The sequence below is a fragment of the Sceloporus occidentalis genome, unplaced genomic scaffold (assembly GCF_023333645.1).
Source record: "Sceloporus occidentalis isolate IW3139 unplaced genomic scaffold, rSceOcc1.0.p SCAF_48, whole genome shotgun sequence".
Classification (NCBI taxonomy): domain Eukaryota; kingdom Metazoa; phylum Chordata; class Lepidosauria; order Squamata; family Phrynosomatidae; genus Sceloporus; species Sceloporus occidentalis.
In genome coordinates, this window is record NW_028317028.1 from 2,937,742 (window position 1) to 2,957,237 (window position 19,496).

Here is a 19,496-nt window from a genome sequence, read left to right on the forward strand (position 1 = left end):
TGATCTTGGTGAAATTGTTATACACTTTACACAGAACGCACTTGTGGCTTTTCCCCAAGACACCCAATATGGCTCCCTCTTCTTGGCGGTCTAATAGGGAAACCATGAGACGTTTGTTGGCAAACATCTTTCTTCTTCTGCATCACCCTGGTTTGTATGGGTAGCAGGTAGACACTGATCTATCTCAATGGAGGGACAGATCCTCAGGTAGAATAACTCCAGCATGCCATAGAAAGGTGTGAATAGGTGTCACCTAGATTGTAAGTTCCTACTGGAACAGAGTCCTTCATTCCTCTTGTATCTGTATGTCAATTGCTGTATTGTACTTGAAGTTATCTGTAAAATTTTCATCTTGCACAGCACTGCGGAATCTGTCGGCACTTTATAAATAATGTATAATACTAATGAGGAATTTGCCTTAGATTTTTAGTATGCTTGGAACCCTGATAGTTCTGTCCGAGTTACATAAGTGAACAAAACTCGGATTGCGCAAATCAAAAAGGGCTGTGGCTTGTAGATCTAGAAAATACATTCAGTAGTAGTATGTTTCAGTAGAAGCTGTTTCCAAACCAAGTAAAACATGTCAGGAAAAAAAATCTTTACATTAACCAATGGAGCATAAACCAAAGCTGTTTATATGCCTTATGTATATAATGCAACTCGGCACAAACATATAGTGGTTTCTGATGTAAATATAACCGACCAGTTCAGCTTAATTTTTTTTGCCAAACATTTGCAGAAATGCAGTCGCAAAAAAAAATTGCTGCTGGCTTTAAAAAAGTACCACTTCTAGTTTATCAGTGTGATGGGGGAGGATGAAACATCCCGTTAATGCTTCACGTCCCTGCATTTTATATGTTTACACCTGCGCCAATAAATTCTCTTGTTTGTGGAGTTATAGGCATTTAGCAAATCTTTTCAATACTTTTTCGGGACAACACTGTTATTGGGGATTTTTTAAGCACATCACCTGTTACGACGTACAGCTGTCGTGTCTGGCACCCCAGCCTGTCTGCGATCTTACTTTGCATGAAATCTAAGTCGTAAGCCAAAGCTACGGGTAATAGTAATATTGGGCCATAGGTGCAAAGGCTAAGGAAATACCTTCATAAAGTGCTAAATGTAAATGTTTGTCCCAAAATTGCTCCAGTTTTAACTTGATTAACATTACCCATAATTTTTGAGGAATTGTGATATATGTAAATGTATTTGTGTGTATATAAAAGACACGTATAGGTATTAAAGTAGTAACTGGTATCTACACATACGGCTTGTGGACAAATCTTAAACGGTATCTGTCGCTTTCAGCAAGCCCTACATTTTCTACATGCAGAATAAACACATACTGTTGAGTTTACAGAATACAATAAATCCTGTATATCTGTATTCAAACCCATTGTATGTGTATACTGGAGGGAAAAGTATCTTAGGTTCCTGTTTTCAGGATCTACATGATTATTCCTCCCCCTTTACTTATCTCCAAGGGAGAAAGTTTCAGGACTGAAATCGATTAGATAGCAAATAATTTTGGCTCCATGGAGATTAAAGCACAAGCTATAAATAGTGTTAGTTAGTGGATATAGTTAAATATCTCCCCTGTGTTGGCATTTGAGACAAAAAGATTGCGAAACAAAATGTAATTTAAGGGTATCCCAGCATACCGGCTGGGTCCTCCTCTGATATCGTTCTGGTTGATGTCACCTACTTCTGAAAACAAATACGTAGACTACTGCTCGCTGCCCAACCCTATTGTTTTTTGGTGCGGAAAACTTTTGGCTGTCTTTAGAAGGATATGTTTACAGGTTTGAGCGCTCAGTCGGACGGTTAAATCTCTCCAGCAGTGCCACCTACTGAGTCTTTCTTGTTCTCCACTTATTCCTCTTAGGGCTGAATTTGGGTCTGCTGTGGTTCATCCACACAGATCTCTACATTAAGCTGCACAGTTTAATGTAGAGATCTGTGTGGATGAGCAGTAATCGCTGTATTTTGGTCTGGTTAAAAAGTTGACAGAACAGCATTGCTAAATACCTCTGATGAGTCTCTGCTGATTATCAAAGAGGACTTGACTTGACAATAACTTTTGTGTTGAAGTACCTTGGCCTCTCGCGAGCTTCATCCTGAAGCTAACCCTTGTAGAGAGATTTATGAATACGTAAAATGGTGATTATCTAGACTTACCATTATAGTAATTATCTTGGGTCATTGCTCTTTACCCAGCACAGAATACACAACTGTAAAAAGAGGTCTGTTTGACGTCATCTAGAACTACTGGAAGACTGAAGCTTTGCTGTGCTCTGCTTTGGCACGAAGTGTGCTCGAGTTCTCAAAATATTCACAGTGGTTAGGGTACGATAAATAACGTCTTCTGTTATGAAACTGCCTGAGAATATACATTCACATTGCCAATGATAAAACATACGTGTTTGCCAGAATTATCCAACCTTCTCACACGGCTAGAAATAAAAACAGTAGGGCAGATTTTTGAAGGTGGGGGCTATTCAATTCCAGGTACTGGACCTGTCAATGTTTTTTCATTACATTGCTTTTTTTTTGTGATTTTTGAATGTCTGGGACAGCATCATTTTATTCTTAATATTTTGTCTCTTTTTAGTGGGAAGTTGGTATCACCCAAATGGAAGAACTTCAAGGGCTTAAAGCTTCAGTGGAGAGATAAAATCCGTCTTAATAATGCCATTTGGCGTGCATGGTACATGCAGTGTAAGTAGAGCTCGGCTACAGTATGATGTCTAATCCTTTTTTTGCCTTAGCGATGTAATGAAATACTTGTGTTCTATGACTGTATAACTGCACTCTTTGTAATCACAGGGCTATCGCTTTGAAACTTTCACACATAATTTAATTTTATTGAAACAAAGTTAGGCCCTTAGATTTCACCTGGGCTTTGATTGGATTGGAGCTACTTTATTACATTTGGGCCCAGTTCCTTGAAAAGGCCATGTCTCTAGGTAATCTCAGGATTATTAGAAGCCTCAACAATTGGAAACCTGCAGAATCTGCAGCTTCCACTGAATCCGTGTACACAATCTGATCAGGTTTGGTATAACTGATATGTAATTGGAAGAAGATCTATGAGGGACGTTCAAAAAGTTTCCACACTTTTTGTTAATGCAATATAAGGCAATTACTACTCCTCCCGCCTTCGCCGTTTCCAACGAAAATATAAAAGTGCAGAAACTTTTCGAACGTCCCTCGTATATCAAAATTATCGGTTTACGCTGTGAAACTTAGGTGCAGTACATTTAAAATGAGATTCTGTTTTGCCTATATTTTATACCACAGTTTACAGACTCATTTTGACATGGACTTCTTTGCTATGTTAGAAGTTATTTTATATAGAAGATAATGGAGTTTATCCACAAATGCGGGAGTTGAAAGGAGAATTGCGGTTTCCACAGTGGGTTCTTGCAAGTCACCTTACCCACTGAACCGTGCCAGCGCTAAGCCCTTCTTGTAGGATGGCATTTTAATAAGCACAGTGAGTTGAAGCCACAACTTTCCTGCAATTCCTGCTTTAATGAATAAGCCTCATTATCTTGGAGTATATAAGAACCAGTTGGCATCTCTTATCTGCTTGTTCTGTCTCACTGCAGTGAGTTTTGCATATTTGAAAGGGTTTGTCAGCTTTTCCTATTCATTTTTCCCATAAAATTTCTTGCAGGGCATTTGCATGCTTTGCTGAGTTATGGTGTGGTTTATAGTTCCTCAGACGTGCACATTCTTTATTTCCTACAACAATTTCTGCTTTGTGTTGACGTTGTGTTTTATCTCTTTTCTAAAGATCGCTATTTTTTTCCTTCCAGATATAGAAAAACGTCAAAACCCAGTGTGCCACTTTGTGACCCCTCTCGATGCATCAATAGATTTTGATGAGCACCGTCGGCCTGAGGTATGGGTTTCTAGCTATTTTATAAGATAATATAAAAAATGTACTTGTGTCTGTATATATTCTGGCTCCTGTTTGTGTGGCCGAGATTAAGATGCAATATTGCTACTAGGACATACAACCAAGATGCTGTAGATTAGGCCATAAACACGCGCTTTTGACGATTTATGAACCTGTGGCGCATGTAATAAATAAATACTATATACCATTAATAGAATAATATTGTAAAGAAGTGCCAAAGAAGCACTGCGTGGATAACTTCTGGGATCTTGAAGAAGTTGATTGTTTGACATGTTGCTTGTTTGGCCCTTGGTCTGCATGTTTATCTCATGAATGTCTTTATATGTTTTATACTTACAATTAAATACTGATCTTTAGCGCTGAATGGGTTCATTTATACTACGTACTCTCATAATTGATGACGTCGGTGAGAATTCTGTAGCAGTTTTTGACGGATATCCTATGGTCGTAGGAAAATGATAAACTAATGCATGTGATGCTAGCCCACTATGCTGTTGGATAAAAACTGGAGTTTCAGTGATCCCTGAAAGACATAAAATTGCATTACTGTCCCTTATATATATTGTACTTATTGTCTGTGTAACCCTTTTTAATTAGTATACATCTGTCTTTCCTCTCCAGGCAATAGCTACGGATGGAAAGTACTGGAAAAGAAGAATTGAGATAGTAGTTCGAGAATATCACAAGTGGAGAACATACTTCAAGAAAAGGGTAGGTTTCTTTGTGGAAGAATTCCTTGTTGAATCCGTGTTTGAGAGTACCTTTTATTGAATTGTCATATTTGTATTGTATTTCCAAAGCAAAACAGCCATACACATACACGTGGAGAGGTCCCTTACACAGTGAAGATGTTATAGTTAACATCGTATTTTTTATTTTAAGTTTATACCTTTTTAAAAGCAATGCTCTCTGGTATTAGTAAAATGTGTTTTTTACGGCTGTTTGTTATTACGTTATTTGTTATAATTCACCCTCTAAATGATGTAAACAATTTTGTCTTATTTGAAAAGTTAAATATAGGGGTTGGAGGTTATAGGTATAGAGCACTTATATGCCACTAGTAGCGATGGTAGCAAAGCTGCCCATCTGCTCTTTCTGATTGGAGATTTGATTGGCTTCCAAAATTACCCTACAGACTGGCAGCTCATGGGAAATTAGATCATGAAACAAGTGGAACATACATCTTTATTTTTTCTTCTGCAACTTGAATTCGTTCTCCTGAAAGGTCTCAAAATTTTCACATCCAAGCCTAGTTTGATCATCCTTAGGATTGTTGAACACAGTTTAGGTCATTCATCAAAGCTGAATGTCCCTGAAGCGTTTTTTGAGCTGGGTTCTTGAATATATAATGATAATATTTTTATTTTATGTTTTGGGGTTTTTTCTTTGCATCTGATATCATACAGGCCATGTTGTGTCTTTGGCTGTACATACGCATATTTCATTTTTATCAAATCAAAGTGTACATGGCTACAAAGTCAAAATCCCAATTTATACAACAAATCATAGAGCTATGACATATTCTATATCTCAACTTTGCTGTACATTACATTCCCAATAATGAAGAATTTGTCATGGGCAAAACATCCATAAAGTGGACCAGTCATCCAATGTATGTATGCAAAGGTATATATAAACAATTGTACTTATCTGAGCTCTACGGGTGCCAGTTCCTGGAGATTTGCAATATGGCTGCCTGGGTGCTGTATGAGCGTGTGTGCCTGTTTGATCGTTCCCAATTTCATGCACAGCGATCTGTGACATAGCAGATGGCACGGAAGTATGGGGGGATTTTAATATATATAATAGTATACCTACATTTCCTAGCTATTTCATCACTCATTGAAATGTCTCACCCTGCTTGATCTTCGGCGTTGGTCGTTTTCACATGTGATATGATTAGGACAAATAAATGTACTAAGAATAAAAGATAAATATAGACTATAAGGCAACAACACGAAATATAGGTGACAAATCAAGGGTCAGACAACTCATCAAATATAACTGAAAGATTGTCCAGCACACTGTGCTTTCATTGAACTATAACAGAAGTTTCTGTGTCTCAGATGCACATAGTCTTTATTAAGCGTATGAAGGAGTAATAAAGGCTATGCAGCAAAAATGAAATCATTTCTAGGATGTCGTATAGAGCCGATTGTCAAACTACTGCAATTAGAATTGTATTTTTTTAAGCAAGTATTGTACATAATGTGTGTCGTTAATATTTCTACATTTTGTCTGGACAGTGATGTTCGTATTGATTGGTTCTTTGCTGCCTATTAAAGAATTTTAATATTAATTAACTTTATTGGGAATGCTTCTAGCATCTGACCATTTTATAAATGAATGCTAGCTCCTTGTTTTTAACGAGCGATGTTGGTTTCTGCCAAGGTGACCTTGTAAAAATAATAAATGTTGTACTGATCAATTGCAAACGCATTTATTTCTTTTCAATAGTTACAGAAGCACAAAGATGAGGACCTCTCCAGCTTGGTTAAAGTAAGTGTCGCATTGATCTACTGAAATACAGAACAAACTAGTTAGATCAGAATCCGTGAATTATTTACAGAGGTATGCTAGCGCACGCAGCATATTGCCACATATGTTACAAAACAGACCAATTGTTGTAGATCTGTAGTACTTCCTTTTAGTTATGCAACAGCTGCATAGGTTGCACATTCCACAATGTTCTCACGTCAAGCGATTTGGTTGACAAGGCGGGGTGTAGGCCTCGGTTTGTGTTAAGGGTGTTTGGTAATGTTATCCTCGAAGGGAAAACCTGCTCTTATTTACGTGGAAATATAAAGCGATCCCATTTAATAAGCCATTTACATTGAGTAGATCCTTAAAACAACATTAACGACATGTCTCTCTTTACATTCATAGAACTAATATTTCAGCACAGCGAGAAGCGGTTTACATTGAAACATTGCACGTAGTAGTTAAAAAGAAAAGAAAAATCACACATTGCATATTGGGTATCCTGATTGCACATACAAAGAATTGATTGCTTTATGTCATGAATTGGAACCCTGTAAAATCTGGCGGTTCACTTTATTACCTCTGATGTCCAAAATTTACATCTCAAATTTATTTCGAATACCTTTTGGCCACCTGAGCCGTGTTTGTTTATTTGTACATCGGCCTTGTTTGTAAGTGTCTCTTCAACAGCCTCAAGCGAGTATATTTATTCTTTATAAGTTATAACCGCAGACCATAAATGTATTACTTTTCATTCTGTATTCCAGTGTGTGCCACACGCCTATAAATCCCTCATGCGTGTTTAAAGCCTTTTATTAGTGGCAAGTGATGGCTAATGGATGCCATCACCTCATAACACAATCCTCCCAGGAGTGCCACCTTCTTTATTCATTTTGTTGTGCATTCATATCTATGTAGTCCGTTTAATTTATGAAGCTTTTCTGGTGAGCGTGTTCTCCTTGATCATGTCTTCATTTTTATAGATGAAGATTTTGGGCGGAAAACTGGGTAATAAATTTTAAGGTTATCAGATATTCCTAAACAATATACTCTATGTAAATTACCCTACTTAAAACCAACATCTAGTGCCAGAATTGTCTTTAAAAAAAAAAAAAAAAAAACAATCGCTAATAGTGTACAGCAATGTGTACACTTACTTTAAGTGGAATTCCATAGTAATCAAACTCATAATGGTGATAGAGTCTGTCAGTCACGGCCCGTATTTGCATTTCAAGATTGAGGTAATTTTAAAAATAATAATCGCATTTCAGGATGATGATGTTGTCCCATGGAACCGTGTGGATGGCAGAGAAACCCCAGTCCCGATGGAGGAAGAGCCTTTCTTGGACATGGAACTGCTTATGGCGGAGTTCAGTGACACTTTATTTTCTACTATTTATTCACATCAGCAATACCCCAAAGAGACATGTAAGTACCTTTTTTAGATTCATTTTTCTAACACTGTAATGAAGGGAATTCTGTGTTTGATACTTTGCATCAATATGGAAAGTAGTAATAGGGAACTGGGTTTATCGACTTTTATAACACTAAATTTAGTACGCAATTAAAAATACAAACCCATGTCTCGCTCCTCAACTCTTTCTGCAATATCGGCAAGTACTTGCATGTCTGAAGCCTTTGAAATAAGCAGTGTTATGTATTAGAAAAAGTTGTCGTCAGCTAAGGTTTGATCAGCAACAACATTCTTGGTGAATTTTACCATTTTTTACGTATGCTGTGCTTGAAATTTGGATGAACTGCCCAACTCTTCATGAAAACTACTTTCTAGGCGCTTCTATACTTATTCCAAGTTGTATATTTTCCCCTAATTAACAAATGCCAACAAGAGGAACGATCCTTTAGAATGAACGGATAACATGACAGAGAGTGGTTTCCAACCCAGTCCTCAAAGGCACACAGAGGGTCCAGTTTTTATGAATCTCTCTATTATAATAGAATGGTAATTAATACACCCTTCCCTGTTCCTGTGTCTTGAGGACTTCCAGCATCCTTAAAGAATGTGTACAGGTGAAATATAACTGCCCCGCATTCAGCAGACTGCACTCGATTTAAACAACTTACAGCTCACAACATGGGGTGACAACGATGTGGACATCTAGTAGATAGGTCCAAATATCAAGTGGGTATTTAATCACCTGGGTCTCTTATGGCAGATACCAACTCTTCAAAAGATGCTTTCACCAGCATAACAGAACATGCTGATGCCTCCTTGCGTACTTTGCTTAAGAGTCTCATTCCCATGTTTGTACCCTGTTCTATCCAACCTATTTGTTGTCTCCGAAAATATTTGTTGTTTATGTTAAGCTAAACGCCAAAGACTATTTCAGCTTAATATTATCCATCGCATTATTATGTTAATGTGCAGTCTATGCACCTTGTATCTATTCCCGACTTACGTTTTCTGTAGGACACATAATACCCCATACCTCTCCGTCTTGCTGTTGACACTCTCTTTACTATACTTTTTCATTTTCATTACAGTTACTTTCTTTAGGAGAAAGATAGCAGCTACATTTATGTAATCTATATTTTGAGACCCTTGTATCGATTGTAACTTGGTGTGTATTTCAGCTTATGCCGGGAATGCAGATATGATACAACCTGAGCTGTTTCCGCTCCAGCCCAACTTGGATCTAATGGACACTTTTGAAACCTTTCAGGGTGAGTGGGTGAGCATCATTTGCATCATCTGAGAAAACATTTATCCTTCCTTCAGTCTATACGGTATAATGTGGCGCTAAATGCTATGTTGGTCTGTGCAAAGACTTTCCTGGTATTGAGTTAGGATTCAAGGGAGCCTGTCTGGCTTGGCCTTGGCTTGTTCAATCCGGTCTAGAGAGAGATATACGCTTACACAGGGATAATTTTGTAAAGAACTAAGATTTTTAAGGAAACGGATCGGACATTTTCTGTGTAACCAAAACGCACCAGGGATCTATAGAGTACTGCACTATAATGTGCAAATAATTACACATAGGAAATTAATTTTAATTGATAAACTAAGTGAGAAATGATTGTTTTTCATTTAGGATGCCAGAGATAAGTCTTGCAGTTTTGTGATGCCTTGCTTTCCAAAGAGAATTCCCTTGTACACTCCCATTGTGAAAACAAAATACTAATTATTGGAAATACTTGAAGGTCAAATCTCTGTGTGTGTTCCTGACCCATTGAAACTTCTATTCCAGATATCTTCCCCTCCAATCGTCTGCCATCAGGATTCTTCAATTCTGCCTCGGCTGTTCCCCCCGTCCCAATGTCTGACACTACTTTACGCTCTTGTAGTCAGGCATTGCAGGTAAGACTTATTTTATTTTTATGAGTAAGTAACAATCGTATATGCAATTTAACAAATATTTGACACACGATTTTAATGCTGGCTTTTGATTAAAACATGGCTCTCCTGATAATGAGCTCACCAGCAGGTCATGTACATTGACCACTGTGGACAGAATGGTGACCCAGTTAACCAGTCCTTTACCAAATGGCACCCTTGGAGAATCAATGTAAAGTCTTTGAAAGCTCAAAAATAACGGTTATAAATTGTTTTTTTTCTAGCCTACTGTCGTGCCTAGTAGCACCCTAGCACCTGTGAACCTAGATGAGGGGCTTATCCCATCCCCTGGTCCTCCTTCCATCCTCCCACGTGTCCCAGAAGTGAGAAGAGAACAAGCAGCAAGCGCGGGAAGCATGTCTAGCGCTCATCAACCAGTCAAGTTTACTTCAGAGACTTCTATAAGCAGCCAACAGAATTTCTTCCCAGTGTTTCCCCCTCCAGTGACGCTCTTCCCAACCCAATCTGCCCAACCAACTGTGCCTCCAAATACACGCCTAGCACCCCAGCCTTCTTTTGTTCAGGCGGACACTAATAAGTTTCCATTCTGCAGTAACTCTGTTATCACACACACTGCCTCTGCCACGCTTACCAATAATCCTGCAGCAACTACCTTCAGCCAGAGCCAGAACCTCATTCTTACAACTCAGCAACAAGTGCCTTGTAACATTTCACTGCAAACGGGGGTAACTCCACAGAGTACCCACCATACATACTTTGCGCTCCCCACCTCTGGAGTCAAGCAAAATAAGCAGCCTCAGAAAATTGTGCCTGCTCCTCCTCAGCCAGAGACTGTATCTTTATTATTTGCCCCTGGTAAGTATAAACATAGTTATTTAGACATTTTTGTGCGTCCCGGAGAACTATCTGCTATTTGTTCTAATTTAGATTTTTGCTTCTTATTATTGGTAAGTACCAACATGAAGTTTAAGTTTGTATTTGCTTCATTTATGGGTTAAACATGTGCAACACTTGTAGATTAGATGTTTATTGGGGAATAATCTTTTTTAGGTTTCCTAGATTAAATATTTTTTTATGCTTTTCAGTTAGATTCATGGAAATTTTGCCTTTTTCTTTAGGAGAGGGAAGGGTGTATCACAGGGTCAGGGACTATACGTGGACAGTTTGGGCCACCACTTACCTACTTTTTAAACTTGTGAACATCAAAATCATAATTTGTATTAGTTCAATAGTTTTCAACATAATTTTCCACTTTAGATCTAAATGCTTATTGTTCATTGTCCGGGTAAGTCAATATCTCTGTTTATTTCAGTAAAATGGAGTACCATAAGATGATTTATTTTTCCTAAAAAGCCCTTCCTGCAACTTCACAAATTTGAAAATATGTTACAATGATGTCATATCATGGCACTCAGACTCGGCATGCTGGGACTAAGGGAACACTTTGCCGGCAGCGGGTATAATATGCACTCCCAGCGCTTAAAAAACGTCTAAATTGTGTGTATTGTACCCAAGATTTTACGGTATTTAACTGATCTGTATTTAGCTATAGAAGTTACATCCAGTAAGCATGCATTGTTGCTGGATATAGATTGCCATCTGTAAGTTGAATTTTGAAGTTTGAGTTGCTCTGTATAGATTTGGGTCTTTCTAGTTCTACTAGTATACAATTGCTGCTATGATGTATTAGGTTTAGTAAATTAAAGATCACAATAGACCTTGAAATTAAATGAACAATTTAATGAGTACAAACTGTTTTTAGACATGATGGTGAATGTTCCCTCATATTTACTGCCATCCATGGTATCTGAATGGTTCTTTCAGCTTCCTTCACAGGTCAGACGCAAGCTGTCATAGTGTCCCCCGCCCCACTCAAGACAGACACCATGCTGGCTTCGAGGATAACGCAGTCCAACGTAGTTATTGCACCAGCTGGCATTGCAGGAGTAAGACGCTGATCTTGATCTTTTCGTCATATTAAGGTTCTGCGCGCCAACGTGTATATCATATGTAGTGCTGTGCTGTATAATATGTTCCGTACATTTGCCATTTATTTGGACGCACTTGTGTCTAAGACAATAACATGCTTTTAATCTGTATTACAGCAGTCGAGATAGATATCTTGTATCTTTAGTGTATTTTTTTCTATTACAGCCATAATTTGACCTCATCTTAGATTCAATATAGCTTTATGCATATCCTATGCATGTTTAAATGCCCTCACTGTATTGGTCTCTACTACCTCTGCTTGGAGGATGTTCCACTGATCTCACCCCTCTTTCAGTAAAGTAGAACTTCCTTTACATTACATCTAAGCCTCTGATCCTCTTGTTCCTCCTTCCGTTCATAGGCATCTGGTGTGGCAGAGTTCCATGGCAGTATTATTGTTGGGCCAGCTCAACAATCTCAGGGTAGCCAAAAGTCTCAGCCCCGGATCTTCCCCAGTCCATCTACTGAGCCTTTGGTCAAGAGAGAAAAGACTCCGTCACAGACCAGCAGAACTGTTCCTTCACCTTCATCCTGTGAGCTCAGGGGTTATAGACCTTTTGTAGAAATATTGTTTTTTCTTTAATCTATTCTGCAGTCTGGAAAGCTATTAACCCCTTCAAGACCTGGGCGTACCTGGTACTTCCGGGTCAAAGGTCACCGGCAGACCGGGACGTACCAGGTACTTCATCGATGATGCGCGATCCCAGTGTCCCCAGCAATCCGTAGCAGCCACCCCCCCTCAGTTCCGTGCACGTGATCGCTTTGCAGTGAATCACGAGCACAGAATTTAAATATTTTAAAAAAAACTGCCTTCAAGGGAAGACGCAGTTTGCCAATGCCGGTCCTGAAGGGGTTAAACTAGGTGATAGCTGTTAGCCAGTAGTTTTTTTGTTTACAGTGTTACAATTAGTAGTACCAAGAATAAATGCAAAGATATATGTATAGATTCTTTACTTCTATCAAATTAAAGTGTACGTGTACATGTACAAGTTTGTTTAGACTGCCTATAGCTTGTGCAGCTTTTTTCGATGTAATGGAATTGGGTGGTTATATACATTGATCTGGCCGTACAAAGGCTCAAAGTGCATACAAACTAATACAAACCAAATAGGGACAGTAACTTGATGGCAAGGAATTGTAATGGAGATCCTGTGTGTGTGTGTGTGTGTGTGTGTATGTATGTATATAATATATATTATAAAAAATTGTGTGTAAATTTGTGTGTGCTTATTATACTCATGCAGTTATGGTATTTGAGTCAACAACAAAAGGTAAGATTTGGGAAAGTGACATCATTTAGAGAAGAGAAGACATGTAGTTATGATCACAGATAATCTGTGTAGTAGTAATCCACTTTAGTTAATCTGTACGAATTATTGCGTGTGTAACGTGTAAAATTGTAGTGTTTGGAAGTATGGCAGGTCCACTTAAGAATGGTCTTTCTTTCTTTTGAAGTTTCAGCTCTCATATTCTTTCCATGAACACATTTATTTTATTTATAAACTGTGGGGCTTGTAGATGCCCCATCAACTACAGTCTGAGATCCAATCCCCTGAAAGTTTCTATACGGGCTGGAGCTCTACCAACATGTTGCTAGAATGTCAAATTATTTAGTAACACGTATGGCAGTTTTTTGTTGTATTTCTATCCTGGTTTACCACTACATTGTCTTTTTTAAGGCCGAGATTGTCAGAATTCGAGGCAGGGGTCCCCTTGTGCATCTGAACACAGCCTCAGCCCCCCACAAAACTCAGGAAAATCCACAGCCGACTCTCACAACTTTAGTTGCAAGGTACAATTTCTGAATGTCACTGGTTTGCAGGCTTAAGGGGTCTGTTTAGCATAATTATGTGTCAAAAATCATTTTTTTCTGCATTTAATTACTACATATTAACAGAGAAACCTGCTGATACAGGATACGTGGGCCATGTTTGGGATATGCTGTATCGTTCTGGCTGTGTGATTTTGCACAATGTCTTTGAGTTTGGAGTAGCCATGATTGCCAACAATTGTTTGTGGACATGCCCAGCCAAAAGGCATCGAAAGGATGATAATAAATTAGTGATCACAAGATATGTTTTTTGAAATGTAGTATTTTATTTAATAGAGGCAAATATTTGTATACATTTACAGGGCATTTTAGATCCATAGGGTACCACCCTTTGTAAGTTCCAGATACCACCAATAAAGTTTTTTTTGCCTTCAGTGAAGAATTAACAAGTACTATTGATGAAACCTTACACTAGCCTCGACACTTTGCATATTGGGTTGAGTTAATTGACTATAAACTAAAATAATGGTACCATGCACTCATATCGCCACATGTTTTCTCCATCTTTACCCTTGCAAATTAAATACTTCTTTCTATTAACAGCAGAAGGGGAAAGAGGTGGTAGGAGTTTCACAGAAATGCAACTTTCACTTGATTCTTGTATGACCCCGTAGGTAGAAACAGCAATGATTACCACATGATTACCACAAAACATTGTGACCTGCCAGAAAATGGCTGCCTCTGCCTTCAGGAGTCCACCATTTAGTAGTGATGCAAATTTTATATTTGTTACGTTACTATTCGTGCCAAGAGATTGTATCAACATTTACTTTGTTTACTACAGATATTGGACAAGCCATTCTCTCCACTCCAATACCCTGATAACATACTCTGCGAGCTACATTTCCACCATCGAACTAGCATTTCCATTTAATTTAAATTTATGCACCCCGTTTGCTTGCTGGGCAGGTTTTCGCTTTCATAATTACCTATGTATTGTTACTATAATACCTGTGTGTAATATGTGTATGCCTTCTCTTTATATGTGTGTATATTATATATAATACCTCTATAACCAGACTGTGTTTTTCTTACAGAATAAACGACTGAAACATATTGCTGCAGAACAGATGAGGCGATTTAATATAAAGGTCGCTTTCAACACACTAAACAGTTTTGTGTCATCCAGCACAAAACCGGTAATTTAACTTTTTTAGCTGACTTTATAAGATGCTGCTATTGGTGCTGAAGCAAGGGCAGGGGAGAGAGGGGGAAAATACATTTTTTTTAAGGTATATATTTTGGGGGTTCAGAAAGAATACACGTAAAAGACCAGTAATTAATACATAGCAAATAGTTCCCAAAAAGAATCCAAGAAAAAGTTGTGGCATAAAGTATATATTTTTTTTCTGCTAAATATCATGAGATGTTCCTAACAACCCAATGTATCAGTTCTTAACATTAATGGAGAGAGGAAATTGCCCACTAGGGGTTAACCCAATCTAACTGACAAAAAATGGCTCAGAAATGGCCAAATGGAAATAAAAACTAAAATATAGTGAGATATAAACTATATAAAGACTTCTAAGAAGGGGAAAAAAGAACACTACTAGGCTAGGATGACCTGCCCCCCAGGTCTCAATTAGGTAATAAGCTACAGATAGCCATGAAACTAATCTTATCAAAGGTAGGCTACTCTACCCAAGGCGATATAAACCAGAAGAAGCTGCTAGCAATAGAGAGGAGAGGGAGATACTCTAGGGAAAGTTCAGCAAATTCTTTAATCGGATTTTCCCCAGCACCTCTCAGGGAAAAGAGCGCGCCCGGCGTGCGGTTCACCCATCAGTGTGCCAGCTTTATCAGGGGTATGGTATGGCGCTTGGCGCTGGCCATTTACATTGTAAGGGCCAAACCTTTAGAAACAAAACGCACATTGTGCTGTAAGAGCAGCAAGCAGGCTTGTAGATGACTAGAAATAAACCTCTTTTTGGTTCCTTGACTACATCACATGGCTGTATATTTCCATAGTGGGCTGCATTATGATGTATTTAATAACGCAGGGCAAGAACTATGATGTATAAATATATTCTTGCCAATTCAGATTAGTCATGCCATCACACTACAGAAGACTGTGGAGTATATTGCCAAACTGCAGCAGGAAAGATCCCATGTGCTGGAAGAGACAAGAAGACTCCGGGAGGAAGTGGAAAAGCTGAATGTTGCCATAAAGTATGTTTTCGTTCACTTTGTTATCATCGTGTATACTTATGATTTATGTAATCCACCTTCATTGGACCATTTAAAAAAACAGGAATCGACTCTGCTACAACTTTAAAGGTTCTAAATTCTAATCCATTTTGAACATGTCAGCTTTTCAATATTTGATGTCTTTTCTGTGAATGGTTTAATGGTTTCATACATCATACATATATATACATATATACAGTATGTTCTTCCTTTCTCTAGTTCCTGTCAACAGCAGCTGCCAGCCACTGGAGTTCCCATAACCCCACAGAGATTTGATCATATGAGGGATCTGTTTGAGAAATATGTGAAGAGTCAGACTTTACAGAACTGGAAGTTCTGGATTGTATCCTTTCATTTCTATTTGTGTAGTATTGTATTATAGCTTATGCTTAAGTGTATTGAATAATTGTTGGTTGTTATGAGTCAACTCACAAGGCTATCCTGCTTTATAATTATTGACCCTTTAGTGATCAACCCTCCCCCGTACGTAAGATTTTGGGAATATTGAAAGGCTCTGAAAAATAAGCTGGAGCGTACCACAAGGCGTTTTTTGTGTTAATTTTATGTTTTATGGTGTAAAAAGCATACTGATGCTTATTTAATGGGTTATCCATATTAATGGTGGTTATTTCCTTTTACTTGATAACTTCAGTTCAGTATCATCATAAAGCCTCTTTTTGAGTCTTTCAATGACATGGTATCCACAAACAGCATCGAGGAGATGTACAGCACCACACACGATTGGCTCAGCCTGCACTGTTCTCTTCCTACTTTGAGGCCGAGTAAGTCAGGGCTTGACAAATTTGTTGTGAATCTAGGCGCCATCTAAAAAAGTTAGGAGCCAGGATTTTTTTTTTTAAACTAACAGTTGGTTAGGAGTGATCTGATCATCATCAGCCCACTTACTAAACTCACAGCGTTTGACCTGGAAGCACCCTGGACTTTCAGGTCAGTGCTGTTTTTTTATTTTTTATTTTATTATTTTTTAATAATGTTTAAATGTTAACCCCTGCAATGCCACGAATGGAGCGATCAGGCAGCAGTGGAGGGTTGGGGCTGCTCTCCACTCATGTGGAGACTGAAGAACCCTCTCCCCCTGTCCCTGAAGCTGCCTCTGGCAGCTGGGACACAGTTGCTGGTCTATAGACCAGCCATTGCAGGGGGGAGTCTCTGATGACTGCTGTAGGCTTCCATGCCTACAGGAGTCATCAAATGGCTTGTGGGGGGACTCGTTTTTGCTGTTGCTGGCCTGCCTGGGCTTCCAGGCAGACCACCAGCAGCAGAGCCCCGTACAAAACGGGAATTAACCCCTAAAATGCCACGATCGCATGGAGCGATCAGGCAGCAGGGGGATGTGTCAATCAACACTCAACCCCCTTTCCTGAAGCTGCCTGTGGCAGCTGAAAACGCTATTGCAGGTTTTCCTGCAATCGCGGTTTCAGCCTACAGGATCACTCCGTGGGAGTGACCTCAGGCTCGGGGGCGGGCTCTGAGTGGCTGTGCTGTCTGCCCAGACTCCTGGGCAGACAGCAGCAGCGCCCCCGCGTGGTGACACGGAGCATTTTTTTGTGGATGTAAGAGGCTGACCAACTCCTAGGCGCCAGGACAAAATTCTGAGTGGCCATGGCAACCTGGCGCCTGGGATTTGTCGAGCCCTGGTGTAAGTACTTACACAAGTAATTCCTACAATAGTAGATGCCCTGGCTACAACAATCCTTTCAGAAGAAAGGCTAGAAACTAATCTTGCATGTTAAAAGTTGGAGATAATGAAGACACAGAGCTAGTTTCATCTTCTTTTCCTTCTTTCCTTTTTGGTTCCCCACATGATACTGTTAAAAAGGGACTCGTTGTCTTTTATATGGGTTTTACAGCAGCAGCATTTCTAAATGACCTACGGTATGCGTTGCAAAGGGAGGCCAAGGATGTCTATTAAGGATATTGCTGCATTTAGAATATTCAACATATAAAAAAAAAAACATTCAGTACACACAACCTGTTTTATTTCCATGCAATCCATGGCCTTATATGTTGGCCAAAAAGGGCAATGGTTGCGGACCATAATTACTGTAATGGGTTCACCAAGAGAGCTGTAGTAACTCCCAGAGATCACCCACATGTATCCTCCTGCTGTCCCCGGAATCACTTCCAGCACCAGCCAGCATGCACACCTTGGAACCCTGCTATGTGTACCCAATAAGTAGACACAACTACCTTGAACTGAGTACAGCAGGAATTAACAGTTTATTGATGTAAAACATAGACTCATATAACCACAGAACTTCATTAACATAAATTAACATTGATAAACGGGGACATGTAGACAACCCAACCTTTAATCCCCTTTAGCTACTGAATCTCCCCCTGGCAGCCATCCTGTTAATGGGATTAGTTTACACAATGGAGTTCCTGCCTGTTTGGCAGCCAGGCTGGAGCCATCTTTGAGTACTTTGGGTCCTTGTATGACAGGTCATTCTGTCACCATTAACATTACCATTTTGTTGGTTTGACCAATCTGACATGCATTTTGGCTTCAGTCAAGAATAATCCTGTGTGTGTCCATTTTAAAGAGGTTTTCTTAAAATATCTTTTTATATTGAGATATATGTATGTGTGTGTATATCAAACTATGTGGTGTAATGTGTGTGTATGTGTAAGTTATAATGACCTCTTTCTGTCTCTTTCCTTCCCAGTGGTGCTACGTACCCTCCGTCAGCTGAGCACAACTACATCCATCCTCATGGACCCGTCAAGTCTGCCTGATCAAGCCAAGCAGGCTGTCCATAAGAATAGTAGAGGTGGAAGGGATACCTAAACCATGGACAGATAGGCAGAAGAAAGTGAATATGGTCTTATGTTACATAGGTCTCCACAGGTGATCTTTAACACTCCATACCGTGTACCTAGTCTTGACAGAGGAGATCAACCTACAAACACATTCATGTTCATCTGGAATTCCCTTTAAATGCAAGATGTCACGTCCTCTGTGAAAAACCGAAATCAACGTTCTCCATTAATGACCTCAAAAAAAAAGTATCTAGATCGGGTTTTGGAATCACAGAAACAAATTTATAGTTAAAGGGAAATTCAATTTTGTGACTTAATTTAAAAAGCTTTTTATTTTCTGTATTTTTTTTTTTGTTCTTGGTGACTGAATCTTTATATTTTTGACTTACGCTTCTGAGCAGGTGATTTCAGTGAGTTCCATTCCGACACTGAAAAGGGTTAAAGACAAGGGGTAAGCGCGATGGGTTGTTACATACAATAATACAATATCGCATGAATGAACAAATATGTAATGCATATACAAACACTCGAACCGATTTGTTATAAGACATGATCAATGCTCATTTTCAAGAGATATGTCCTGTCCGACAGGTGGGGTAAATAAGATGCGTTATCGTGAAAGACAATGCTTAAGATCATACTATACTCTATAACAACAGATTGACATAATAAAAAAATATATGTATGCATATTATTATTATTCCTCTGAGTTTATGTACTTGATGTATTGTAATCAGGCTTCCTTCAGAAGTACTACCTAAAATTACCTAATGGTGAGGGCCAGTTAGGACGATGTGCAATGATTTGCAAGTCTCTGATCTCGCTCTTTCCTTATCGTCCAGCTAGGCTTAGTCAAGGGGTCTTTTTGTTGCAGGTAATTTGCACCATGTATTTGTTTTTCAAACAATAAAATTGTGTATATGTAATGGAACATAAAGGTTCCAAAGCCTATACATTTGAGGGGTAATGTCAGGTGGCTCTTCATG

At 38.9% G+C, this 19,496-nt stretch overlaps 1 protein-coding gene across 1 annotated transcript in view; it reads left to right on the plus strand.

Annotated features, from left to right (window-relative positions):
* LOC149289102 (MLX-interacting protein-like) overlaps positions 1-18,538 on the plus strand; it is a 43,641-nt gene extending 25,103 nt beyond the window's left edge. The window contains exons 2-17 of the mRNA XM_089491088.1: positions 2,612-2,718; positions 3,822-3,907; positions 4,547-4,636; positions 6,383-6,424; positions 7,678-7,834; positions 8,999-9,088; positions 9,613-9,722; positions 9,983-10,574; positions 11,544-11,665; positions 12,070-12,241; positions 13,388-13,500; positions 14,577-14,678; positions 15,581-15,708; positions 15,946-16,069; positions 16,379-16,508; positions 18,417-18,538. Coding sequence (XP_089347214.1) covers positions 2,612-2,718; positions 3,822-3,907; positions 4,547-4,636; positions 6,383-6,424; positions 7,678-7,834; positions 8,999-9,088; positions 9,613-9,722; positions 9,983-10,574; positions 11,544-11,665; positions 12,070-12,241; positions 13,388-13,500; positions 14,577-14,678; positions 15,581-15,708; positions 15,946-16,069; positions 16,379-16,508; positions 18,417-18,538 — 2,287 coding nt within the window. The remainder of the gene's footprint in view (positions 1-2,611; positions 2,719-3,821; positions 3,908-4,546; positions 4,637-6,382; positions 6,425-7,677; positions 7,835-8,998; positions 9,089-9,612; positions 9,723-9,982; positions 10,575-11,543; positions 11,666-12,069; positions 12,242-13,387; positions 13,501-14,576; positions 14,679-15,580; positions 15,709-15,945; positions 16,070-16,378; positions 16,509-18,416) is intronic.
* The last annotated feature ends 958 nt before the right edge of the window (positions 18,539-19,496 follow it).